We start from the raw sequence: 27844 nt of genomic DNA, 5'->3' as shown, positions 1-27844 counted from the left end.
GAGACAACTTGAAAGTTTTGGCTTATGGGAATATTATTGAATAAAAGAGCTCTGAACAGAAGCAGACAGAGCCTGTGAAGATGTTGCCCTAAAATATTTATGCAATTTAATGTGAAAAAAAGAATACAGGAGGCTTTCCATATACCAGAATTTGTTTTGAACACACACACTCTTACAAGGCAGAGAATATTTTCTCAACTAAAAACCTATGGCCTTCTGGGAAGCATAAATTAAAACTATTAATAATATCTTATTATTAAAAGTATTAATTCAGATATAATAACTTCAGCTTCACAGTAGACTGTAGTGTTATGGAAATAATAGCATCCTATGGAGAAAACAGGAAAATTCAAGAACATCTGAGTATCAAAGTGTCACAGCCACTGATAGCTGAGTAACTAGGTATCAAGAATAATTAATTTCAAAAAAAAAACAAAAAAACAAAAAAAACAACAAAAAAAACAAAACAAAAAACAAAACAAAACAACAACAACAAAAAGAATAATTAATTTATTTGTGCTATTTTTAAACACTTTGACTGTTAAAATTTGTTTTAATGTTCATAGCTATATGTTATTTAAAATATATTAGAATTTTTTATTTAAAAAATAAAATTAGAGGCTGGGATTATGGTGCATGCCTGTAATCCCGAAATGGGAGCTAAGACAGGAGAATCATTGCAAGTTTGAGACCAGCCTGGGGTACATAGTGAGCTCAAGACCAGATTGAACTGCATAGTGAGACCCTATCTCAAAAAGACAAAATAATTAATTGATTAATTAATTAAATTAGAACTACAATAGTAACTTGGTTCCTGATGTTCTAGAGTTCTGGGGAAGATGGCTGGGGTCCTGTTTGCCACCCAGTGTAAAATTTGCCAAGAGAAGCACCATTTTGCCAAAGGCTTCTGGTGGTGAACCGAGGCACTGCTGTGTAATCAAATCAAGTTTACGGGTAACACATATTTCTTTCAAAGGGTTACATGACTTATCTTTAGAATCTCATTTATCCTAAAAAAAATCCTAAAGCAAATTAGCTGGACGCACTACAGTGTGGTCTGGCCCCTTCCTCCCAGGCTGGGGCTGACTGTTTACAGGACACACCAGTCCACTGGCTGCTCCACCGAGGCTTCGGCCCTTCTTTCTGGAAGGATCGATGGCCTTACCCTGCTGTTGATGTCCTTTTCTAGCTGCTTGGGGCACTTGCTCAGGTACCCTTTTTAACAGCTGCTGTCTCCCTTAGTGTCTCAGCTTCCAGCCGCTGAATCGTTCCAGTTTTAAATTGTTCCTTGCTCCTCACCCCCAGAGTGTGAGCTTCAGGGCAGCCCATTTTTATGTGGTCTCTCGTTTTGGGTTTTGCCTGCTGCATCCCCTGCCTAGCACACAACAGCATTCAGTATTTGTTCAGTGAATAAATGAAGTGCTGGTCAACTGTGTTTTAAAGTTACGCATTCTTTCTTTCCATGGGTCAAGTGTAATCCTGTCACTGCCTTCCCTGAGGGACCTGCTGACTCTTTTTAAAACTTCCATTGTGCTTAGTCCCTGTTTGCAGTGCACAGTGGCCATATTCCTGGGCAGCCAGTACAAGTACACAACACATCTTCATTCTTTCTTCGCCCACTTCCCTTCCACTCCTCTCCTTCTAGCGCTGGTCTCCTCCCTGTTTCTTTTATTTTGCTCTTTCTGTAGAGTTTGGGTTTCTCATATGAGGGAAATCATGTGATATTGAAACTCATGTGTGTCTGATTTAGTTCACTTAATATTTTGATCTCAGCTGTATCCATTTTCCTATGAGTTTCTCAGTTTACCCTTCTTTATGGCACAGTAGTACAGCACCCCTGAATGGTTGAAAGGGCTTCACTCCGATGCATTTTGTTTGCCCTGTGTTTCCTCTCTGAGGACCTCGGACTTCACTCCACCTTTGTTTTTCTGGCAGGGAGGAGCTGCTATGCCTGATCAAATGCCAGCTTTTTTAGAATTCGGCCTTTTTCTGCAGTGTGGCTGGTGATTCTTCTGTCTTAGGAAGGGAATCTCAGAGATGTTCTCATCCTCCTCCTTCAAAGCTAAACACATCTTGATGTTGATAAGCACCACCATTCTAAAAACAAAAGTTAACCTTGACTCCTCTCTGTCCCCATTTGTCTTAGGTGCAGCTCAGATCTACTACCAATATCCACGAGCCCAATGTCAACAGGTACGCTTTTGATTTTGTTTAGTATTTTTAAAAATTAAAGTCATTAGAAAATTTTTATCAAAATTTGGACAGCAGCTTGGTTTGTCATTATTTATTATTGGAACTACTCCTCTTCCTCCTCTTTCTCCTTCTCCTCCTCCTCCTCTTTCTCTTCTTTCTCCTCCTCCTCTTCCTGTCCTCTTTGGCAGAGGAAGAACTCTGCTCAACTTGCAGCAGTTTCACAAGGCACCTGGCTTCCAGATGGGCTGTGCAGGCTGGGGGGCTCTGCTATTTCCTTTTCCACCTGAGAAAGTGTTAACAGCTCAGAGTCTCCCCCAAGCACTGGTGCCTCTATTCCTGATATCATGCTCCAGTTTGCAAAGGAGAAAACACACCTGAAGAAATTTGTGCACGATTCCAGCTACATCAGAGGTAGGACGAAAGCCACACGTAGGCAGCGAGCTTCACAGGCTATTGAGCGTGTGCTACTTTCGTATTTGCTCGGAAGTCACGTAGGCGGCCAAGCGATTTCCTTTCTGTAAAAGTTACACACAGCAGCAGAATCACTTGTTGCTCAATTCCCTTTAGCCAAAACCGAACTGACATGGGAAAAAAAAAATCTCTTTTCTGGTTCTCTTCTCAGCAATAGCTTTCAGCTGCAGACACTAGACAATGAAAGGGTTTGCAGGGTGGACAGTAAGGATGCTTGCGTGCCTGGAGAAGGGCGTCCTCCGCACTGTCGGGTTTCAGAATGACAGCCAGCAGTGCAGATGCACGAGAAAAAAATAGGGGAAGGACTTTTACAGAAGTCTTTTTTAAAAACTTTCCACTTGAGGGCACTTTCTACTTTGGTGAGAGTGAGACCAGTTTAGTAAGACAGTGCACATGAGACCAGTTTGTCCCAAGTCCAGGAAGTTTCCGATGAGGATTTCCCCCTGGTGGTCTGTCCCAGTGAAAAAATCAAAGCAAAATAAAATGGCAAGAAATCAGTGCCTAGTACACGCGGGGCTCTCTGTGAACACTGGTTTCTTAAACCCAGGAAGCCAAGCCTTCAGATTACAGTACAAGTGAACATATATCTCACAAAACTAGCCAGGGCGCCCCCCCTGTGGTCCATCTGGCACTGTAATCAGCTAGTGGCCATTGCCGGTCAGCACAAACAGCGCCTGCTGCCTTCCCTACTGGACGCTGGCCCATTTCCTCGAGTTTCCTCCCTTCCCTCTACTCTGCATTCCAGAGAAGCCACCCTGCAGCTGGGGTCTCCAAGCTTGGGGGTGGAGGGTGGGGGGTTGGAGGGCTGGCTCTCTGGGGGTAGCTCTAGTGGAGGCCCTGCAGAAAGCCTGGAGGGAAAGGGAAAGACAGCATCTCCGCTGGCTGCAGTCTTTCCAGCCAGGAAAGACTTTAAGACCACTGCTGTGCAGGGCAGCTCTGCTGCGGCTTGGACCACTTTGCCTCTTCGCTGTGTCCCTTAGGTCAGGGATAGTGATGACTTCTTGGGGTGGCGAATCTCTGGGTTATCTGATGACTGTTTCGCTTTTGAGCTGTTCCCATCACGTGTGTAATCATCAAGCTCTGGGGTAAATTCTTTTTGTTTGTGTTTCTCTGTCTGGACCTTGCCAAACATTTTTTCCCTTACTGAACTATACCTGCTCTGTCGGGGTGTGTGAGAGAGCAATGTAAATCATTTGAAAAGACACTTGGAACCCTGAGGCTGGTGTACCTCAGAGCCAGGAAAGCGGGTGTGCACAGAGAGAAGACGACTCTGGCCTGCTCAAAGTAACTGAACTCTGCTTCCGTTATATCTTGAACATAGTCAGTGCCAGCTGAATATAGCAGGGAAGTATAATTTTTTTTGTACAGGGAATTGAACTCAGGGCCTCATGCTTGCCAGGCAGGTACTATGCTGCTGAGCTACATCCTGGTCCTGGGAATAGTATATTTAACAGTTATTGGGGCTGGGGATTTAGCTCAGCAGCATAAGCACCTGTCTTGCAAGCAGGCGGTTGTGAGTTCAATCCCCGGTACCGATAAAAAGAGAAAAAGAAAAAAAAATGTTAAAAAAACAGTTATATATTAATAGCAATGCGAGAAGTAATTTAGAAGTGTATCTAAATGAACATGAATGAAAATAGTAATTTTAGAAACAGGAAAAATGCATAAAAATGTAAGATAAATAAATGGGGAAATATCTAGCACAGTGCATCTGATTGCGTAAGCTGTCTAGATTGTTTTCAGTACACATCTTGTGATTTTTATTATTAAAAATCTCTTAAGTAATGAAATTATTGCTGATGGCATTGCAAAACACTTTTTTAAAAAGTCAGGGGACCTCTGTTTTGAGGTTTTTCTCTTTTCAGGCACATTTCCTGTATTGGCATATTAGTTTGTTATCAACTCTGCAAGGTCTTATTTCTTAGTTAGAATATTAGAGGGTTTGTTCAATTACTATTAGAGTATTATACAAGGATCTATTTCTCTGCCCATGCTGCAAGGAGAGTACTCCTTAAAAACCAAAGGGGAGTCTTCGAATAAGTACAAGTGTGCCCCAAGTGTCACATGAGATGGGACTAAGATGCTGCATTTATTCTAGGGGTGGTCTCACATGTCTGCCAAGGAGCAGGCGGCAGAGCAGCAATTACTAAGGTACCACGGCTAAAAGGGTTTGAGAGAGACCTGGAGCTCCGTCCAGCTAGCAGCTTCCAAGAAGTGAGTCAGTTACTTGAATATCTGACCACTTGTTCTCAGATTAAAAACAAACAAAAAGAATCTACTGGCATATGGGAGAGCACTGCTCTATACTTTAAAGACAAATTGTTTTTATCTTCAGGGAGAAAGATGGCCCATTTGCCTTTTACATTTTCCTTTTGTCAAAAATTAAAAAATAAGTAAGTGCTCAGAAGACTATCCTTTTTTTTTTTTTTTTTAGGAGAGTACTTCTTTGTACTTCCTTTGTACTTTTTTCCTGGCTGATAAACATTTAGAATTATTTCTCTTTTGTGACTTTGCATCTGTGTGTACGTGTGTGTACGTGTGTGTGTGTGTGTGTGTGCGTGCGTGTGTGTGTGTGTGTGTGTGTGTGTGTGTGTGTGTGTGGAGAGAGAGAGAGAGAGAGAGAGAGAGAGAGAGAGAGAGAGACATTGCAAGACTGCTGTTTGGTTCAGTGAGAGGTTAACTCCATTCTCCTTCCATTCTCCTGATTCACACTGACACCTGATTCCAGAGTTAGTTGCCTGTCATATCCTTTGACCTAATGATTCCACTTCTTAAAATTTGCGCCATGGAAATAATCACATATAGATGTAAACATTTGTTTAGAAGTACTGATTTCAATAATAAAAATTAGAAGTCTGCATGCCCACCAATAAATTTGCTTCGATGAATTAGCACACATTATATATTTGAGAACAGTATAACATTTTGGAAGATAAGAAAACATGAACTTGGCTGCCTACAGGCCCAGTCTCTGTGATTTGCCTCCTGTATTATGTAGATAAAAGATTTAACTTCTGTCAGGCCCAGTGTTGTCATCCAAGGTGATGGTACCCAGCTCTCAAGATTCTTACGAAGACTTAAAGAGGAGCTATGTGAAGCTTTTCATGGAAGATCAGTCATTCTGTAGCTATACTGTAAGCACTAGCTGTTACATTTGCCCAGCTGTATGTACAAGCTATGAAAAAGTCATCTAAAATTTCTAAAATTGGGGCCAGGGATTTGGCTCAGTGGCATAAGTGCCTGTCTTGCAAGTGCATGGTCATGAGTTCAATCTCCAGTACAAAAAAACTTTTTTTTTCTAAAATTGTACATACTTATAAAAGACTATAATGATGTCAGCCAAAATATGCAAACAGTTGCCTCCTGAGACAGAGATTATGTATGGTTCAATTTGTTTCTTTCCATATCTGCAATCTTCACACTCTTTGTTTAACACGTATAATGTTATATTTAAAAACAATTTTACCTAAGTATCGCTATACTTCCTTTTTACAAAGATCGCTGGTAGTGGTCTGTAGAATCATATATGGGCTTGTGTACACACACATACGATAGATGAGGTAACCATGGGATTTTACCGCTGACTCCTCTGGCCACCTCACACTTCATGCCTTGGCATGGACTGTCTCTTTTTCTAGAATAGATGACCCTTGTCTTGGTTTGAAAAGGCAACTTAAGATACAAAGTTATTTCGTAAACTCATTCATATGAGTAAAAGTCAAAGAACTCAGAAATACAAAGGAGAAAAAGACACCATCTCTTTCTGAAATCAACTGCCAGAGGATATTTTTCATACTGTTCTGGGCCTTACTATTTTGATTTAATAATATATCCTAGAAGTCTTTTCATTACACACAATCTATGTTTGTATTTAATTTTTAGAGGTTGTATTTTATTCTCTATCTTTGGAAAACTATGTAATTTATTTGGCTACAATTCCATTTAGTTTATTTTCAATTTGCTCAAAAAATTGTAATGAACTTCTTGCAGTATATCTATATCTATATTTGTATATGTGTCTAATTTTTCTGTAGGATAGAGAATTGCTGAATCAAGGGGTATATATGCATTTGAAATATTGGTAGATGATGCTTTGAAAAGTATTTGATAAATCTACATAACTAACTATGGTAATATAAATATGAATGTATAAGTAGAATCCTGACTTTTGCCAACACTGTATGCTGTCAAAATTTTAAAATTTTAACTAATATGTAAAAATTGATATCTCATTGCCTTAAATTGCTTACTTAAATATTAACGAGATTCAACATATTTTCTATAATTGGTTTCATCTTTTGTTTTGTTTTTGAGATACAGTCTTACTCTGTAATTCAATCTGGCCTTGAAATCACTATGTGCCCAGGCTGGCCTGGAACTCATGGCAATCAATCCTCCTCCCTCAGTCTCCTGAATGCTAGGATTAGAGGCATCCTTTTATCATTGACTTATAGATGTTTTACAAAAATTTTGAATATTCTTTGTTTCAAATATTTAATCAAGTTTAAAATTTTGAGATGTGCTCTATCATTTGTCTTTACTTCAGTTCAAAGTTTTTTTCCTTAAGCTTCCATCACTCTAAATTTTGAAAAAAAACCCACCTTTTTCTTCTAATATTTTTGTTTAAAAATATTTGTATGTTTTTTATATTTAATTCACCTCAAATTACTTTGTCTGTGTCATATGTAAAGTTTTTAAATTTATGATGTTCCACCTAGATTATTACTCACAGTCTGATAATCTGTTTCTGATGACACAGCAGGGATCCCTGACCAGGTGATCTTTCATATCTTCCAGTGTATGCTCAGAAGACAGATGGCTGGTCACATGGCAGTTCTCATTTTAATTTGTTTAGAAACTGCCTTACTGTTTTTCACAATGGCTACACCAATCTGCATTCCTTTCACTAGTGTGCCCAGGTTCCCTTTTCCTACAGTGTGCCAACATCGTCCTTTGACTTGTTGGTAATCACCATCCTGATGGATCTGAGGCAGCACTTCCTAGTAGTTTTGATTTACATTTCTCTGATGATAATTATGTTGAATCTTTTTATTCACCTGTTGGCCATTCATCCACCGTCTTTGGAGTGTGTCTTCACATCCCTTTCCCATTTTCAGTTAAGTGTGTTTATCTTCATGTCTGTCAGTGATTTTTCTTCATAGAAATCCTAATTTTTGTCAGGATTATGGAAAAGTTATTCTAATCTACGGAATTTTTTAGTTGCTTTTATATTGGAAAGATATTGTTTCATTGTATTCTCGTCACCATTGATCATATATGTCACATTTTCTAGTTTGATGATTGCATCATCCATTTTAAAAGAAAATAAAACTGAGAGTGTTTTGTCTTCTTAAAAATTATATAATTTTCTTATTTTACTTTAACTATGTTTAATAATATATTCTAGAATATATTGAAGATTAAAATAAGTAGTAGCCTCTATATCTGCTTATCTCTTAATTAGAAATATGTTTACTATTTGACTATTAAGTGTGGGCATTGGCATAGATTTTCTTTCTTTCTTTTTGTTTTTTGGCATATATTTCTGTAGATACATTGTACCAGGTCATGACATCTTTCTTTTTCTCCTCAATTTTCAACAATAGGACTGATAGTTAAATTTGCTTTCTATTATTTTTTCAGCACCTGTCAATATATTTATAAAGTATTTCAATCATTAGTATAATGAATTATATTAATCCTTTCCCTAATGTTGAACCAGTTTTTGGACAATTGATATAAACACCAGTCAGCCATCAGTTTTTAAAGAACATATTTCTGCTATTTTTATTTCAGCTTCTCTCCCTTTTCTTAACTCAGTCTCCCTTTACATCTGTATCCATATATCACACCCATGCACACATGCACACTGTTTCTATGCACACACATGCAGTTCATATATACACATACACACTGTTCCTATGCACACACAGTTCCTATGCGCGCGCACACACACACTGTTCCTGTGTGCACACACACACTGATCCTTTCTAGTATTAATTTTCTATGATATTTACAAGACTAGTGGAATAATTTTCTGTGTTTTTCTATGTACTTGCAAGGTTTTTTTATTGCTGCACGTTAATGATACAGAATAATGAAATTCCTTTTGGTATATTGGTGCATGTGTATAGTGTATTTTGATTATTTTCATCCCTGTTATGCCTCCCTTTTCACCTGCTTTGCTCAACCTCCTCCTCTTCCCCATCGCTGAAGGACTACTTTCTAGCTTCCTGTCAACTCTGCTTAATTAATTAATTCATTCATTGTAGTGCTAGATTGATTGCATAAGAGAACACATGTAATATTTAACTGAGAGTGGCTTATTTTGCTTAACATCGTTTCCAACCAATCATTTGCCTGAATAAGACATGATTCTGTTTTTATTTATGGCTGAATAATACCTATATATGTATACATATCATTTGTTTTGTTTTGTTTTTTTTTGTCTTTTTCCTTTTTATCGGTACCGGGGATCGAACTCACGACTGCCTGCTTTCAAGGCAGGTGCTTATGCCGCTGAGCTAAACCCCCAGCCCCATGTATACATATCATAATGCATGTATTCCATGTATTATAATTCATATGTAAGAATAAATGTGATATATGTCACATTTTCTTTGTGTATTCATGTTTTAATGTGTATCCAAGCCATTTCTACACTTAGCTATTGAGAATTTATTGCTGTAATATGGGTATGCATATATCACCATAATATGCTCTTACAATTCTTCAGAAGTTTACTAGTGGGTGGTGCAACTGTGTCAAATAATATGGTTTTTACTTTTTTGGGGATGTAATTTTAGGTTTTTGAGGCACCTCCATGCTGATTCCCATAGTGGCTGTACTGATTGGCATTCACACCTGGGTAGAACCCACCCACCTCAGCCCCCTGGCCAGCATGGTTCTTTCGGTTCCCCATGACAGCCATCCTGCCTGGGGGAAATGGATGTCCTAGGTAATTTTGCTTTGTGGTCCCTAATGGCTAAAAATGTTGAACATTTTTTCATTCACTTCTTGGCCATTTGGTACTTGCATGTTTTCTGTGATGCCTCCTAAAAGCTGTCATTTTTTCCCCCTTTGTGTTCTGCTCCATTACCTTATTATTTTATTACTATTTGGGAAAGAGTTGTTTTAGATTCTTGAGCTGTAAGTTTTGCTTTTTTATTGGTCTTATTTTCCATATTGTCTATGTATATATTTTTCTTTCAACGATATATTGCTGTCAACTCCAAGAGTGTATGTGTGTGTATGCATGTGTTTTCTCATTGCTACTTCTGAAATAGTTTAAAACTCAGTTTAGCTTTTTAAAACTCCCAGTAATTATTTAGAAAATGCTTTCTCTTTTGTAAGTGGGTATTTCTAAAGGTCGATTTATACTTTTATTCACTGCAACCTACGAATATGATCTATATGATTTACTTTCTAGAATTTATTGAGCTTTAATTCTGCAAGCATGCGCAGTTAATTTTGCTAATGGTTATACAGGTACTCAAAATGTATATTTATTGGCTGAGCCCAAAGTTTTATTTATTCATAATTTATTTACAATTATATAAATATGAGGCTAACATCATATACATCATCTAAACTTTACACACCAGGTGTTTGCAAAGCTCTTCTACTAAGGACCAAGGAATAACAACGTGAGGCTCTCAGGGTGATGAGAGCCGTGTGGGAAAGCAGTGGCAGATGGAGGGGAAATGGGCAGACAGGGAACTGGCTCTAGGACCTTAGGCTGGTGGTTCTTACTCAATATTGTCAATATTTTAGAAAAACAATTTTTTCCTGATAGTAAATGAGAGGAGATATAGTTTGTTACACTTTAGCAACAATGCTATTAAAACTTAAAACACAGCGCCATGGCTTCAAAGTATTTTTCAGAGTACTTGGAAGTCAGAGAAGAAAGGCTTCACAACTGCATAGCCAGGAGCTTCCTGCATGCACTTGAGAACATTGGTTATTTTTTGAGATAACCAGGAAGAAATGGAGATAAAAGACCTAGTAACAGATATTTAAATACTGCCCGTCTAAGGTTAATAGTTAAAGTTGCATTGTCTAGTGATTTATATGTGACTTGACATTGATCTGAGTTTGGATATACTAGTAAGATTGTTTTCCTCAAAGGCCAAAGGAATCACCAACACCTCCTAAAACCCTGGCAGCTGCTCAGTTGGATGAGCTCATGGCCCACCTGAATGACATGCAGGAAGAGGTGAGTATGAGGTGATCAGAGACCATCTGGGGTCAAAGGGGTACTGGTGCACTTCCCAGCCCGAGAATGCCAAGTGATTGTTCATTTCCTCAGACTAAATTTTACTCAGTGGAGGAATTCAGCTTTGTGACATGTGTTATTTGGACACAACTGAAGTGTGCTTGGGAAACTGAGGCATAAGCCTCTCTAACATTTACAGGGTACAGGGCAGGGGGCTGGCTATATTTTATACAGAGCAAACATTAAGGCTTCGGAGAAGTGATTCAGACTGCAGCAGAGTGGGGAGGAGGTAGGGATTCAGGTTGAAGAATGCACAGGTTTAAACATAAGGAGATAAGAGAAGTGCTTTTAGTTGGAGAGAGAAAGCCCAGAGGCTTGTGATACAGAAAGACTGTCACAGAGACCTGGCCGAGCAGGACAGAGGGGCTGATGGACAGGTAGAGGCCCAAGGAGGGGGAATAGGTGCTTGGATCCCAGACCGAGATGCAATCGACTTCTTTGCTGTTGCTTCAGAACATGAAAGACAAGCTCCCAGGACCTGCAGGAGATGGCAGTCAGATAAGTGGGTTCATGGATTTATCAAGGAAATGACATTTAGATTTCTTGAGAAAGAGCACACAATTTTTCTAAATCTGGTTGGAAGATCTGATGTACACTGGTGAACTATGAAATAACTGTAAGGCAGAATATAACACTGTGTGATTGGGGAAGGCAGGAATCTCACCTCCATGGCCTCTGGAAGCCTGCCCCTGTCCAGCATGACTGTGAGACACACGTGAGTCACAGGAGTAAACACATAAACCTGTTTTCTCTCATGGCTCACGTGCTCTGATTAGCTCCTGTCTGCAATAAAGCTGGGTGAACTGGTCATGGTGCTCTGTGTCTGAAAGTGGCAGAAAAAATTTAGGTAATGAAATTTACATTGTGTTTTCTAATTGGTTTAGCTTATAACCTGGCATTGTTAAATCTTAATGTAATGTATCTTTTTTGTTTTTAAATGAATATTGTGTAACAGAGGAGAAAAAAAAAAAAAACCTGTCAGAGGGCCAGAGTTGCTTGAAGGGAAATGAGGATTATGCCTGGTGAGATACCTGGGGTTACTCCAGGCAGTAACAAGAGTGAGCAGAGGCCCAAGGTAGACAGTGACAGATCACCTTCCTTCTGGGAGGGTGGGGGCTCCTGGGCTTTAAACAATGAGGCCTTGTACAGCATAACAAAAGATGAAGCTGGAAAGGGAAAGTGGGGACAGTGGGCCGGAGACAGTGCAAGTCTGGCTGCGCATACGGAGGACATGGAGAGCCATAGTAGCTTTCTGGGCATCGGAGCATGAAGTGGATGGCAGCACAAAAAGAGCTGCAGTGAGGACCTGAAGTGATGGGGAGCGGGGGGGGGGGGGGGGGGGGAGCAGGCGTCTTTGTTTTGTAATCTGAGGATCTTCCTTTGAGTGGCTTGTAATAGTTATGTGAAGTTTTGCTCAAAGATGTCGGACCCATCAGCAGCTCTTATCTATTTCCCTTCACACACACACACACACACACACACACCCCAACAGTCACTGTTTCCTGATTCCACCAGTGGTTCCTGTCACCTTGGGAAACAAGCTTTTACCACCACGAGGGCCCAGTGTGATCCCTGCCTTTCTCTTCATGCCTTCTCTGTCAAGGTCCCTCTGTCCTGGTCCCACTGAAGTCTCAGCTGCTCTAATGTGCCAATCACTTCCTTTCTCCCCCTGGAATGCTTTTCCTACAAACATCAGTATTTTTGGGTCCCCAGGTATCACCCATAGTTCTGCTCAAGTATCTCTTCTTCAGAGGGGCCTGTTCTGGTCACCTCCACCTAAATCAAGTCACCCTCATCATCTTGCCCTCTCCCACTTCTTTCTTCACTTATGAGGCATAGTTTTCTTTACCTGCCACTGCAGCACATTTCTTTAGTCATGGTCTGTTATCCACAGAAAGCAAAGTCCAGCAGAGGAGAAACTTGCTCTTGGCTTTATTCCTGGTGCCTAGAGTAGTGACTAGCACAGAGCAGGTGTTGGACAAATATGGAAGAATAATTGCATAAAAGGAAGACGTCAAATGGCGGTGGGGGATCATTATGAGAGGGAGGAAGGTATCATCTTCATAAACTCAGTTTTCCACTAGTAGAAGAATGTTGGTTAAATTTCATTTGGGCTGAGGCACTGAGAATGAAAAGGAAGTGAAAGTACTTCTACAGGTGTTAAAACGTTGGATTCCTTCAGTGCCTTGGAGGAGGTGAGGAGGACAGGGGCTGGGTCAGCAGCGATGAGCATGTGAAACTGTTGCTGCCAGTGAGAAAACAGAGCTTGAAGGTCATTCTTTCCTTCTAACAGACTGCAGTGAAAATAGATACCAGCAGGAAACACTTGCCAGACAAGAAAGATCAGAAAGCTTCCCTGGACTCCATGCTTGGAGGTTTGGAGCAGGAACTTCAGGACCTTGGCATTGCCACCGTGCCCAAGGGCTATTGTGCTTCTTGCCGGAAGCCAATTGCTGGAAAGGTGGGTTGAGCCTAGGTACTGATGGAACAGCATTTGTGTCTCTGTATTTGTCCCAGTTCCACGGCTCTTCTCCTTATATTCTAAGGCATTATAGTAATCATTAATAATCAATGACCACTCACAGAGCTCTGGGCACTAACTTTTCAACTCTAACCCTAACACCAATGCTAATTCTTCAACCCTAACCCTGTAATCCTAACCCTAATTCTAAGCACCTGTAAACAAGTACTTCCTCCTTTAATGGTCCCATTGGCCCTTAAGGGAGACTCTGCAACTGTTCACTTTGTAAAGAGGAGGAAACAGAGCTCAGAGACTTTTCACTGATGCCAGAGGTCTAGAAATAAATAGATGCAGGATTTGACACTAGCGGGATCTTAACTCCTGGATTTGAGCTCTTATTCATTTTCTGCCCTGCCTTTACTGGGGTGACCTTTCTCCCTGCTCCCTTGTTCAAACATTTCTGATCTAAATTGATCGGTTACATTTTTTTAGCCTTATGTAGCTTCCTATCATAGCAGCATACTCTTGCTCTATACCACCCTTCACCAAATCCATGAAAAGGGGCACTGAGAGATGAGGGCCATGGGAGGATAGATGAGCGCCAGAGCAAGGGAGCAAAAAACTCCTGTGGTCTCTTCCTCTCCCAGGATCCCTTTTGCACCAGGCCGCAGTTACTTCCGGTTCCTCCCCAGTGGGCGCCTTGTTTTTTCTCCTCCAATGCCCGGTGCAGGAGAGAGGTAGAGAGCACTGGCAGGCTTGATGAGAGACCCACCCAGAAACCATTTTCTACAGACAGTGGCCACCTGGGGGGAATCTGGGGCTGGACCTCTGTGCTGTGGCAGGGCAAGGGTGCTGCCTGGATAGAGGGTGGTATGGAGAGCGCCCTCTGGGTTGTGCGCCCCCTGGGTCTTGGGCATCTACCAGCTCTCAGGTCGGGCTCTGCCACCCCTATGCCAGGTGATCCATGCGCTGGGGCAGTCGTGGCATCCGGAGCACTTCATCTGTACTCACTGCAAAAAAGAGCTGGGCTCCAATCCTTTCTTCGAGCGGAGCGGCTCGGCCTACTGCCCCGAGGACTACCACCACCTGTTCTCGCCGCGTTGTGCCTACTGCGCAGCTCCCATCCTGGACGTAAGTGCCTTGGTGTAGGGCTGCATCGGCCACCCAAGCAGAAGCCAGGACCTCTGGCAGCTTCTAATGTCTCTCTGTGTGTGCCTGTTCCAGAGAGTGCTGACGGCAATGAACCAGACCTGGCACCCGGAGCACTTCTTCTGCGCGCACTGTGGGGAGGTGTTTGGCTCGGAAGGTAGGACAGGGGCGGTGGAGAGGGGCTTCGTCCCAAACCATGCTATGACCTTGCTTAACTGTCTCCCGGCTCGCATAATCAACGCATATCTACGAATGTTGCATTCTTATTCTGGATCATTTCTTCGTGGCCTGCTTTTCACTCTTTGCAAGTTTTTTTTTTTTTTTTTTTTTTTTTTTGTCTCAGTTTTATTCTGACTTCTCTTTATGCTCTCTTCGAATAAATATAACTCATGCACAACGCGAAAAAACTTCGTCTGTGTTTTCCTGTTCTTTTAGAATAAAAAAGACTACATATATTTCTCTTTCCTAAATAATAGCTTGGGCAGTCTTCTGATTGCGCTTAATAAAGAGTTCTGAATATGTACTTAATTTAAGATTAAAAGTACAAAAACTAAGTCTTTAGGTGGTTCAATGTCACAGCAACCTTTTTGGTAGTAGATAAATTACATAAAGTGGAAAAGCCACTCTCACCCTGGCAGGACCTCACAGCTCTGGGAAGTAACTAAGAGGTGTGACCTCTTGCCTTTCCAAGGCCTTGGGGGTTGGGGGACCTCCCCCATAGGCTTCCAAGGCTGACAGAAGGCAGATGAGGAAGGAGGCAGGAAAGTGCTGACTTCCCCAGCAGAGCTGCCAGCTTGCTTTGAAGCTCTCCAGATCTGACCATGTTCAACTATGTCCTGTGTGTGTTGAGTGGCAAACTCCTAACTGTCCTGTACGTCCTGGCTGGCTGTTCTCCCTGTGTCATGTTTCTCTGAGGATCAGTTACCCAGATCTTTATTCATGGTTTCCTTCATTCCTCCCAGGCGACCCCTTAGGTATGATCAAAGTGGTTTTATATCATCTTTCCTTCCGTGGAAACTTGCACTTTCCTCTTACAGCCAGGGGTGTTCTGCTGATTTGTGCCTGTTTTCACAGTCCCAGGTCCCTGCAGCCAGGCTTCAGCTGCAGACTTCTCCAGGAATGCGTCAGAGATCATCCACTGTGTCCCACTGATGGCAGACCATACAGATATGGGTGGATGCCCCCCTTCTTTTTGGTATTTGAGTTTGAACTCAGAGCCTTAACACTGAGCCATCCCCCTCCCTTTTTGAGACAGGATCTTGGTAAGTTGCCAAGTTGCCCAGGCTGGGCTCTTCTAATCTTCCTGCCTCCACCTCCCAGAGTGCTGCGATTATAGGCCAGGCCTGCATCACTGTGCCTGGCTGGAAGTCCTTCTCCTGATGTAAAGTTATCAGGAGCCATTTCTCATCTCTCCAAGTACTAGTGCAACACACATAGATTTTTTTTTAAACAAAATCTCTTGATTGTCCTTTCTCTTTACCTGTTTTATATCCCCAGTGTGAGTGAGGATTTGATCTCTGTAGTTAGTTCTTGTCTACCTGTTTTAGGGATGCCTTGAAGTCCAACATGGAATTTGAAGTTTATTATGCCTTGGCACCTTACGTATTTTGCACTGGTCTTTGTGAGATGCTAGTGGGCCCTGGTTGTTTGTTCCTAGTTAATAATGACAATTTGAAATCCTAATCAGAAGACTTTGTGAGTACAGATGAAGTTGCTGATTGGCAGACCCAGCTATGCACTGCGCAGGTGGGATGCTCTTGGCCTGCTGTTGTAGGACCTCTGAGTATTACAGTCATAGGTCTTTTATCATGAGTCCGTTTACTAAAGAGATGCTCTCTGCTCTCTTTTAAAAAAGGTAAAGGAAATGAAGTTTTTACCATTCAGGATATCAATATTTCATTAACCTCCATTTTTTAGTTAGAGGGCTTGACTTCTTTCTTTTTCATACCTAATATCGCTGAGTCCTGAGAGTCTTGGGCTCAGTATTTCCTAGAATGATCTCTGCGTTTTATGATCTCAGTATTTCCTAGAATGATCTCTGCATTTAGCGTGAGACATCTGGTCTTTCATTGGCTCCTCAAACTTCAAACCAATCTTGTTTCTAGCCTTGAAGGATCCCTGAGCCCATCTGATACTAGCTCAGGGTGGCTGATTTTTATTGACATTACCCATTTGTGATGATATGGGTCCCAGTTTTTTTTTTATATAAAATTAGTTCCGAGTCTTATAGCCTAGGTACAGTTTCGAAAACTTTATTGATATCTGCATAGTGATATCTGCTTTCCTTGTCTCTTTTTCCTTATGGATCTTTATATTTTAATAAATCTCTAACTGTGTTATTAGTGATGGTGTGGGAGGGAGTCCAGATAATCCCATGCATTCAGGCTTTTTGCCAAGGCAGAAGCTCTCATGTACTTGTCACTATTATTCATTTAACCCTGCCACGCTCTAGAGAGAATGATTTGTTTCCATATTTAATCAAGTTTTAGATGAAAACACTGACCCTCAAGGAACTAAAGTTATTTTCTTAAAGTCATACAACAAAAAGACTAAAGAGGTGAGATTTAAGTTCTGTTCTCATTTCTACAAATTCCAAGTTTTTTCTGTAGCACCCTAACTTCCTCTTGACAGAGAGTCAATTCCTCTTCTCCTACTGAATCTCTTCACTTTCTTTGCACCAACATGTGCTTTAGTCAACCTAGAAGGCCCAGGTGTGGTAGCACTGACGTAACCCACAGGCAAAGTGAGAAAATGTACAACAGATACTGTGATAATGAAAGGGAAAGAAAATGGCCAAAAGGAAAAAACAGTGGGGTTAGGGAAGAGGAGAAAAGGAAGAAGGGAAAAGATTATATGTACAAATATATATATTTGTACGTATATATATATACAAGATAGATAACTATGCTACCCATGTCTGGTAGTTCATCCAAAAGAACAGATTGTGCTATGATTGTTTGTTTGATCATTTTTTTCTGTGCATAAATCTTGTAACCTGTACAATTACTTCTAAGATAACAATAGGCCATATAGTGTTAATTGCCTACTATTTCTTTTAAATTCTCTAACATTTGTATCCTTTTTTCTGTTTTTCTTTTTAAAATAAAAAAAAAATTACAGGTGAGCATAGACGTCTGAGTTGGGTGGAGCAGTTGGCAAGTCAGTACTGACTGTAGGTTATGACTGGAAAATGCCAAGAAGCAGAACAAAGAGCCACAGACGCATTTTAGGCAGAAACGAACCAGATATGAAGAAAGAATACCCAATCCACAAAATGACAGATGCTTCTGCATAATAAAGTTGGCTAGTTTTCACTGTTCCTGACGTGAGCCCTTTTAACCAGATAAGGTTGAGGGCTCATTTGTGTGACTATGTAAACATGAAACTGTGCTGAAAACGTATTTATAATGGAGTCACCTGGCAGAAAGGGCCACTTGTTAACCAGCAGCTCCTCCTAGGTCCCATTTCCGTTTCAACCCTGGCTGTCTCACAGTGGCTCTCCCTACTGTAGGACCAGCCCGCTAATTAGGCAGCTTCCTGCCTTTTCCCCCAAGTCACATAGTAGTACAAAGAGTTTCAGTAATGACAGTTTAATCATGGGGCCTCCTGGGAAATTAAGCTCATCTCCATGTTTTCTTCAGCTCGCTGAAATTCCTCTTTAAGTCTCAAGTTTCTAAGCACACTGGACCTTAGAATCCTCCGCAGGGATGAGGTTCTGGGTGCCTACCTGTCTTTCTAATTGTTCATTACCCGGGCTGTGCAGGCACTCCTTGATTTCTCCTGGGGCTCCGGGGCTCACCAGAGTACAAACACCTTCCTGCTCCTCCTGATATCTTTAATTGCCAGTGTTTCTTGTTTATCCTCCAGAGGGAATCAGCCCTGAGGGAACCCTCAGGAAAGTAAGTGCTGAAACTTTCCCAATTTACTAAATACAGGGGTATGGCAGCAAGTTCTGCTGATTGCACTAGATTCATCTCCTGAGGCGCACCCAACTTAGAAACAGAGGCCGTTACTTCCCTGCTCACTCACCTTGGGGACCACCTGCTCGGTAGATGCCTACATGAGGGTCATCCGTAGGTCAGCTGGGTATCTCAGGCTCTGAGTCACCCCCACCTGTAGGTGTTTACTTTAGCAGCATCAGGCTCACAGTGGGGGCTGAGGGCTCTGCACAAATGCAGACTCTTGGGCTCCACCCCAGACGGGGTGAGCAGAGGACCCTGTAGTTTGCACTGTGACCAGTGCTCAAGTAGGTGATGCACACAAAATTTTAAGAATAATGCGTCACATAAGAGCAAGAAAGATAGTCACGTTTGTTTTCCTTAAGCAGCAGAACTTCCTGTATTTGTCTTCCTGGCGCAGAGTGTAGAAATCCTTTGAAAAAGTAAAAAGAAAAGTACAGCGAGCTCCTCCGTGTCTCAGGGGTTTAGTGGAAGAACACACAATAGCATATAAAATTACTAGTTAGGATTCTTGGATCTGTGGGCCTCAAAATTCTGCCAAATGATCTGCTTTTCAAAGAAAGCATAGTAGAACAAAGCAAGGCATGTCAAAAAGTGACAGGATACTGAAAAAAAAAAATCAATAGCTACACAATGTGGGTCCCAAACTCCGGTGGCTTCTACTGTAATTTTGTGATCTGGGCCCTGCTATCAAGGTAGATTTCTGAGAAAACTGTTATTTTTTTTTTTAATTTTATTTAAGGAGAAAAAGAAAAAAAAAAAGCAGAGAAAGGGTACAAGTTATACAGATTTACAGAAAAAAATAAACAGGAAATCACTAGTTAATGGATTACATATTGTCATCTTAGAAATAATTGTTCAAGTTACAAAATTAAAGCTTATAAAGTGGACATTCCAACAGTGAGACTGCAAGCAGTTCTGTTCAATGATCCAACAAAACTCAGTAATATCATTATCTTATACACTTAAATATACACGCAGTTATATCATTGAGAAAACTGTTCTTGAAGAGACTGTTTTGCAGGCCACTGTGCGTGCTATTTCAGTTGGGCGTGCAAAACCCTCCCGTTTACACAGCCAGTGGGCAGGTTTCTCTGGGGCTCTAGTGGTGGCTCAGGTCTGAGAGAGGTTAAGGCCAGGATGGATTTATGTCACGGTGTGGCCTGAAATTAGGCCTCCTCTGTTTCTAGCTAGTTATGGGTAACTTTTCTGAGCTTCCCTTTGTCCCTCTGTAAAATACAGTGAATATCTCCTGCAAAGAGTTGTTTTGAAAAGTTAATTTTAATTGAGTTCTGTGGATAGAGCCCTAGAGGAAATAGCACAGTGCTGGAGCTGTAGATGTTACTGATAATTCCACTTTCATTTTAGGCTGCCTCATCAGCAGCATCCCTTAGGGGAGCATTCACCTGTTTAGACGTGTTTTAGTCAGTGGCGAGATGAATATTTTTGTAGCTGATGGTCACACTTTGCTTTGCTATTGTGATATCATTCACATCTACCCATCTGATAAATATTTACAATGAAACTATCATAGGTACCAGGGATATAGTGACAGCAAGAGAGTTCTTGCTCTCATCGTCAGTATAATCCACTGAGAAAGAGGTAAATGGTCATTAATTACTAACCCACTGTGTATATGAAAGAAGACTGGCTAGGTCTTACTTTGGGTGCTTGCACATGAATTAATTTATTCTGTTTTGGGGGGGCTGGGGATTTAGCTCAGCGGCATAAGCGTCTGCCTTGCAAGCAGGCAGTCGTGAGTTCGATCCCTGATACCAATAAAAACGAAAAATACAAAAAAAAATTAGATATTGTATTTTTGTACCAGGGATTTAACTGCAGAGCTTGTATTTGCCAGGCAGGCACTTACGCTACTGAGCTTCCTCAACAGCCCTGTTTTTCTTTTTCTTTTGTTTTATTTTGGTACCAGGGTTCAAACTCACAACCTTGCACATTGTTTTCCTTTTTTCAGTGTAAAGACAGCATAAAGAGATTATGGAAAATTTCATGCATAATTTATTATCCTATTGAAGCAAAAAAAAAAAAACAATTTTGCTTATGAATATTTTTCTGCATTTACTTATATTTAAGTGCATGCCTAAGCTACAATATACCACAAATTCTTTTTAATCAAGCATTTCTCCATATTATTTTATATTTTTAGAGTAATTTAAAAAATAGCAATCTTTGCAAATTATGAAAGGTAAAATGGGGGCTGGGGATTTAGCTCAGCGGCATAAGCGCCTGCCTTGCAAGCGCGTGGTCGTGAGTTTGATCCCTGGTACCGGTAAAAATATAAAAATATAAAAAAAAAAAAGAAAAGAAAAAAAATTGGGGGGCTGGGGATTTAGCCCAGCGGCATAAGCGCCTGCCTTGCAAGCAGGCAGTCATGAGTTCAATCCCTGGTACCGATAAAAAGGAAAAAAAAAGAAAGAAAGAAAGAAAGAAAGAAAGAAAGAAAGAAAGAAAGAAAGAAAGGTAAAATGGTATGTGCTGAAAGATGTTCCCTGGAGCTTTATTTATGGTTCCAGGTATTTGAGACAGCTAAATGTGTTTCATATTTAGATTATTTCTGATGTTTTAGTGGTGTTGCAATGAATATCTTTAAAGGTGTCTTCATCTTTTAAACAATTTGTGTGGATTTAATACCCAGGACTGAGGTATCTATTTAATTCTTCATGTGCACTACCAAATAACTTTCTAAAGAGTGATTGTCAGTTAACTTTACTATCATTAATATATGATTATGTGGATCATCCCATGTATTTCCCAACAATGGTTTTATATATATATATATAATATATATATATATATATTTTAGCATATTTACCTAAAATTATCAACTAAACTACTAGCAAAAATTAGAACTTCATTTTCCCCACTCTAGTTTCATGGCTTATTTGTGATGACCAACACATTACAGTGAAGAGCGTTTCTCCTTGCACGTTGTCTATTTGTGAAATGTACTTACTTTGAAAGGGTAAGAGAAATAATTACTATAGGTTTTTCACATTTGATGCTGTTTCCTTATCTGGACATGGGTTCAGTAAGACCAGAATGTTCTAGTGTGCTAATGGGAAAGTTTTTATACATTACCGAGAAAGTGCTTATACCTCAACACATTGCTGCTGAAACTTGTTTATTATGGAAAAATTGAGGCTCAAATAATCCTTCCTTACCTAACTGCAGTAGGTTTCTTCTAAAAACTGACTTCTTCTATTCCCACCCATTCACACTTTTTCTTGCTGGGATATCAAAAACCAAATCTGAGCAATCATGTCATTCCATCATAAGTTGCAGATACATCATCGTTAATCAACAAGGACTTAAAAATAAATTGCCTTTGTACCTAACAAAATTAATAGTTTTTATTACCCTTTAAAATATGCTTTCACGTTTCTCAAAATTCAAAAAACATTTCAATGGCTTGATTTGTTTGAATCAGGCTCCAAGCAAGGGCTATTTTCCATTTGGCTCTTTTGTGTCTCAAATATTTAAAATTCTGTAACAGCGCTGTTTTCCCAAGTCTGTTATACTATTGAGTTTTACTCCTAACACATTCCATGTTAACATTTTATACTCAGAACATGTTCCATAAGTGCCAAAGCTTCTTGGTTTGACTGGCTCTTTCCTCACAAGACTGTGGACTTTCCTTCCTCCCTTTCTTTTCCTTTCTTCTCTGTAATTATTTAGACCTACAGACTTGATCGAGTTTAAGTGCAGTTTGGGAAGGTTAGGGAGGGCACAAGTCTGGTACGGGTGGTAAGTATGCTGTGCTTATTGAATCATATCAAGCAGCTTAGGGTCCCTTTTATGGATGCTGAGATTGAACACTGGCTTGAGCCATGTCAGTTTGATCCCTCCATTTTGTGTATTCTAAAATTTTAATTAATTAATTAATTTGCTTGCTTTGTTGAGAATTGAGCCTTATCTCTCCAATGAAAAATTCTCCATTGCATTGAAAAGAAAGGTTTGTGCTAGTATGGTTTGGAGAATTTTTAAAGCCTGTGTTTTGTGTGCTGATTACTTTAAAGACAACGCTCAATGTATTGACTATTGTTATTCCTCTATTATTTTGTAATGAAGTTTTTTCTTACTTTTTTCCATAAAAATGCTCCATAGATGATTATCACTTAGTCCAATGTTCTGAGTAGCAAAATGCTGAAAATTTCATCATTCTTTCTGTATTTATTAGTTGGGCTTCTATAAAAGCCTCCTATCATCGACCATTTCATTATATTGAAATATATTTCATTCTGGGAAGGTAGGATATATATTTGATCCTTTCCCATTATATAAGAATTTGTAACAACATTGAGTCTGTGTTTGCAACACTCAATTAGAGACTTGAGTTTTTAGTTAAAAAAAAAATTGTGAACTTATGCAGTTATATGAACTTCTTTGATTTGATCAGTGTTTTGTGTTTTGTTGTTTTGACACTTTTTAGGTGGTTTTATCTGAGACCAGAGGTGGCCCTTCACGTTGGTTACCATGTCCTTTCCACGCAACCCAGGAGTGTATGATATGGTCCGCATTTCCTGGGTGTGTTGCGAGACGCCTTAGCCTCATCACTGTTGGTGTCAGCACTGACCCGTGCTCACAGCCCTGCATTTTCCCTGGGAGAGTGCTGCAGTATGTGCCCAGAAACATCCTGAACGGGCAGGGCTTAGAAACAACCCTCCCTTGTTTTCTTAAGGAGAGAAGAAATGAATTGTGACTTGATAGTGATTATTATTTTGGTGAAACATTAAAACATTTTTCTTATTTATTAGATTTTATACTCATATTTTTACACTGGAAATCTTGCTTTCCAAAGGCACTAATGTAATTTGCCTTATCATGCAACCTATCTATAATCATTTTGAAAAAATACTATAAGTATTGCAAGTAACCAGATTACTTTTACTGTATATATTGAAGGCACAGCATGTGATGTTTTTGTTGTGAGCTTTGTGTGCATGTGTGTGTGTGCACGTGTATGTTTGTTTGTTTTTGTCTTTTTGAGACAGGGTCTTGCTGTGCAGTTCAGGCTGGCCTTGAGCTCACTTTGTAGCCCAGGCTGGTCTTGAACTCACAGTGATCCTCCTGCCTCAGCCTCCTGAGTGCTGGGATTACAGGTATGAGCCACCACACCCAGCTCTATGTGTGTGTCTTTGTACTGAGGACTCAGCCTCCAGCATCTGCACTGAGTTACACTGTCAGTACTAAGGCTTGAACTCAGGACCTCATATATTGCTAGATAAGAGCTCTACCACTGAGCTACATCTCCAGCCTGTCCCCCCTTCTTTCCTTCCTTTCCTTCTCCATCTTTCTCCCTTTTCCTTCTTTTTTTCTTTTTCTTTTTCTTTCTTTCTTTCTTTTTCTTTTTGTCTTTCTTTCTTTCTTTCTTTCTTTCTTTCTTTCTTTCTTTCTTTCTTTCTTTCTTGAGACAAATTCTTTCTGAATTGTCCAGGTTGGCTTTGGATTTGGGATCCTTCTGCCTCAGCCTCCTGAATAACTGAGATTACAGACATATGTCAGGGGCCCCAGCTACCACATGTTTTGATAGATGTAATGAACTAAGTCACTAAAGCTAAGCACACTGACATAGCTGTCTTCTAGTGTGGTAAAAGCATAGCAATTTTACTCTCTTAGAAAGTTTCCAGTGTACATGGAAACAATTGAATGTTTCTTGTAGCCACCTTTGTTTTTAGAATATATTCATTAGCATTGGTCAAAATGCTATATTCTAAAGTCATTGAAGTGATTAATTTTCTTTCTTTGGTCCTGTCATTTGTTTGATTTACAGTTAATTTGTTCCTGGATTCAATCTTGGGGAGCTTTTAGTTTTTTCACTTTTTAGTTTTATACTACAATAATGGAAATCATACACATATTTAGAACCTCTTTGTATTAGCATCTTTTTCAAGATAGTATTAATAAGTATTCTCCTCAGCTCGTCCTTTGTCTTTGACTTTGTTTATGGCATTTTTAAACATGTTAAGTCATTCACTTTTCATATAATTAATTTTATCAGTCAACTTAGTTTTGAAATTTGACACATTTGTGCAGTTTCTCCTTTCCAGAAGGATAACCCCTTCCATTTTCACCTGAAGTATATATGTGGTTTAAATTATTACATTTAGATCTTGCATCCATTTGGAAGTTATAATTTAGCAGTATTTCTTTTTTTTTTTTTTGGTCTTTTTTCGTTTTTATCGGTACCAGGGATCGAACTCACGACTGCCTGCTTGCAAGGCAGGCGCTTATGCCGCTGAGCTAAATCCCCAGCCCCCTATTTAGCAGTATTTCTTCATAAAATATCAGACATTTTCCCCTCAGATGCTGTGCCAGATACAGGGGTTTAGTGGTCACAAGACCAACGCTATCTAGGGCTCACATGCAGTAGGCGAAGAGAGACCATCAAGGTGATTTTAGATAATGGAAAATGTTAGAAAACAGGGCTATAAAAACAGTGAAAAAGAGGAAGGGAAAGAGAGGAACTGAAGGGCTGGCTCTCTGATGAACTGGAGCTGACCCTCAGTCAGAAGAAAAGGCAGGGGTGTCAGGGTCAGGGCAGAGCTGTGCAGGCCTAGGAAGAGGAGTTGCCCCCGGGCTTGTCCAGGGCTCACTGCTATCCAAGCGCAGTGCTGAGGCCCTTTATCTGTGCACCCTGCTGCCCTGTCTCCCCTCCGTGCTTGGGTGCAGGCTGGTGGACCTTAGACCCCGACCTCCTCTGTGCATACACGAGGGTGGAAGGCCCCCGCCCTGCAGCCTTGTGCCCTCGGTCTTCTCTCCGCAGGCTTCCACGAGAAGGACAAGAAGCCATACTGCCGGAAGGACTTCTTGGCCATGTTCTCGCCCAGGTGCAGTGGCTGTAACCACCCGGTGCTGGAAAACTACCTGTCGGCGATGGATACAGTGTGGCACCCAGAGTGCTTCGTGTGCGCGGTTGGTACCCTCAGTTGCCTTTGGGTTTGGAGTAGAGGATCCCCTCTGTGGTGGGCGAGGCATTCTCCAAGTCGACGGGGTGGGCTTCCTCTGGCTAAGACCTACAGGGGACTCCTGCAAATGGCAGGCCTTGGCGGGAGACCTGAGGTGGACAGTTGGACTTGCTGACCTTCCCCGTCTTCTCTCCACGCGCAGGACTGCTTTAGCAGCTTCTCCTCCGGCTCCTTCTTCGAGCTGGATGGGCGTCCGTTCTGCGAGCTGCATTACCACCAGCGACGGGGCACCCTGTGTCGAGGGTGTGGGCAGCCGATCACTGGCCGCTGCGTCAGCGCCATGGGGCACAGGTTCCACCCCGAGCACTTCGTGTGTGCCTTCTGCCTGACTCAGCTGTCCAAGGGCGTCTTCCGGGAGCAGAATGACAAGACCTACTGCCAGCCCTGCTTCAACAAGCTCTTTTCGCTCTAATCCCAGGCGCCCCCGTCTCTTTAGACAGCCAGTGAGGCCTAAGCCAAGACAGGGAGAAGGGGCGTAGCTCTTCCAACTTTCCTGCTTAATGGGACGGAAGGTGGTGGGCAGCCAGCTTTAGATGATGAGGCTTTTATGTTCTACTCTTTCCTGAAACCCCGCACTTGGATTAGTCCCGGAATTTCCCATCTAGTTCTTCTGTAGATGTATCTTTCATGCGCATGATTCATCCCAACACCGAGCTTTTATTTGCGCTGATGGCTAGACTCCTATCTTCTTTGGCTCTGAGAGCTATTCTGCCTCAGCCTTCTCTCACTTCCCAATTCATCATCACTGCCATTACTATCTCCTTGCTGCTGGAAATCACGCTGCCACCCCTAAGCTCTCCGTATCTCACTTCAGTGTTGTTCTCTTTTTCAAGACGGAGTCAATTTTAATCAGTATTTTTGACAAATAAAATATCTTGCAGTCTTTATGGTTCATTGCCATATTCGTTTGGTAGCTTAGCTTTCTGCTTCCCACGTTGTACACGAGGCATTATTTGCAATTGAATTTATATCCTGGTTCTTGTTTCCTTTCATATACTTTTTTAAGACAAAAGAAATTAATGCAAAAGCAGAGCCTTAATTTAGTCATCCTTATTTTAAAAAGATATCAGTGATATCTTAAAATAATTGTTATCAGTATTTGTTTTAACAACAACAAGAACAACCAAAAACCCAGATTTTTAAAAATCTTTGATTCAGAATTAAGTTACCGATGAAAACTCACTGGAGATATTTTAAAAAGTAGGACCAAATCTGTTATCCTTAGATTGTTCTGGGAATAGTACTTCTTGGAGGACTGAAATGGATTAAGTGATTCTTGTCAGGATTTATTATATGCATCTCCTATGTTGGAACAGATAGAGAAGCAGTTTTGAGAGTCAGAAGAAATAATGATGGTTAATTCTGTAAAATAGGAACTCCAAATGTGCATACGATTTGTGTGAGGCTGCGGCTATACAGCCATCTGGCCCTGTGTCCTGGCTGGCTGATTGCGCCAAGCTAAGCCAAGTATGCTTTCCGCTTGGAATCATCCTGGCACTACATGGCTTGTGCTGTGATGTCACGAACAGGTGTTAAAGTGTAAGGCTCCCATTGCCTTGGCGATTTGACAAAGTAAAGTAGAAATTTTATCCCTGAAGAAGAAATGTTCAGAATATTCAGGTATGAAAGTTGTTTTTTTCCTCTCTTCTCCACCCCCAAACTAGCGACTCTGAAATTTCTTTTGAATCCAAATATTTAAGAATGCCAGAGAAAAGCCAGAGCTCAATAAGAAGCAATTAAGACATGAAAACATTTTCTTCTCATCCTAAAAGTAAGTGGTTTCACTCCCCTCTCCCCCGCAAAAAAGAGAGATACTTAAGGGTCAGCGCTTCAGTAACAAGAAAACCACTACCATGTAAAACGTTCTCCTTGGTTTTAAAAACTCAAAAATACTTTTGCTCAGACTGATCTCCTACCTATTTAGTCTTGGTTCTGAGTAACCTCTGGGTTTTGGGGAAAATAAAACCCACGCTTGCAGGCCAGGGCTTTTCCACTGGTGAGTGTGTGTGGGTAGAAAGGAGCATACTGCAGACACAGAGCTCTGTTCTCGAAGGAAAGTCCCTCAGCTAGCTCGATCAGAGACTCTCTAACAGGAACAGGAGTCCTCCAAGGTGACACTTGGATAACAAGGACAACTGTCATGGCCTCCTCCATGGCTATGGGAGCTGACAGACAGAGGATCCTGTTCTCTTGACCAGTAGGGGGAGAAAACGTGCTTTTTTCTGCTTTTACAACCAAACCCCCAGCGATTGATCCTAACTGGACTAGCTTAGGGCTATACCTTGTCTGTAATGTTTTTGGCTGGAGCAACTGACCCTGCCTGCAGCTTGGCTTCAACCAAACTGGACTGCTC

The 27844-nt window shown here is 41.0% G+C and overlaps 1 protein-coding gene across 3 annotated transcripts in view; it reads left to right on the top strand.

The window, feature by feature from the left end:
- Positions 1 to 26393, top strand: part of Lpxn (leupaxin) — a 38067-nt gene extending 11674 nt beyond the window's left edge. For all 3 annotated transcript variants that reach the window (XM_063228143.1, XM_013146458.3, XM_063228144.1), the window contains exons 3-9: positions 2147 to 2193; positions 10792 to 10879; positions 13233 to 13400; positions 14358 to 14531; positions 14625 to 14706; positions 25290 to 25438; positions 25634 to 26393. In XM_063228143.1, the coding sequence (XP_063084213.1) occupies positions 2147 to 2193; positions 10792 to 10879; positions 13233 to 13400; positions 14358 to 14531; positions 14625 to 14706; positions 25290 to 25438; positions 25634 to 25903 (978 nt within the window). In that variant the 3' untranslated portion in view covers positions 25904 to 26393. The remainder of the gene's footprint in view (positions 1 to 2146; positions 2194 to 10791; positions 10880 to 13232; positions 13401 to 14357; positions 14532 to 14624; positions 14707 to 25289; positions 25439 to 25633) is intronic.
- The last annotated feature ends 1451 nt before the right edge of the window (positions 26394 to 27844 follow it).

This window comes from Cavia porcellus, unplaced genomic scaffold (assembly GCF_034190915.1).
Source record: "Cavia porcellus strain 051 isolate PalLab524CR breed Dunkin Hartley unplaced genomic scaffold, mCavPor4.1 scaffold_17, whole genome shotgun sequence".
Classification (NCBI taxonomy): Eukaryota; Metazoa; Chordata; class Mammalia; order Rodentia; family Caviidae; genus Cavia; species Cavia porcellus.
The sequence above is the reverse complement of the archived record's forward strand: the minus strand, read 5'-3'. Positions and strand labels throughout refer to the sequence as shown.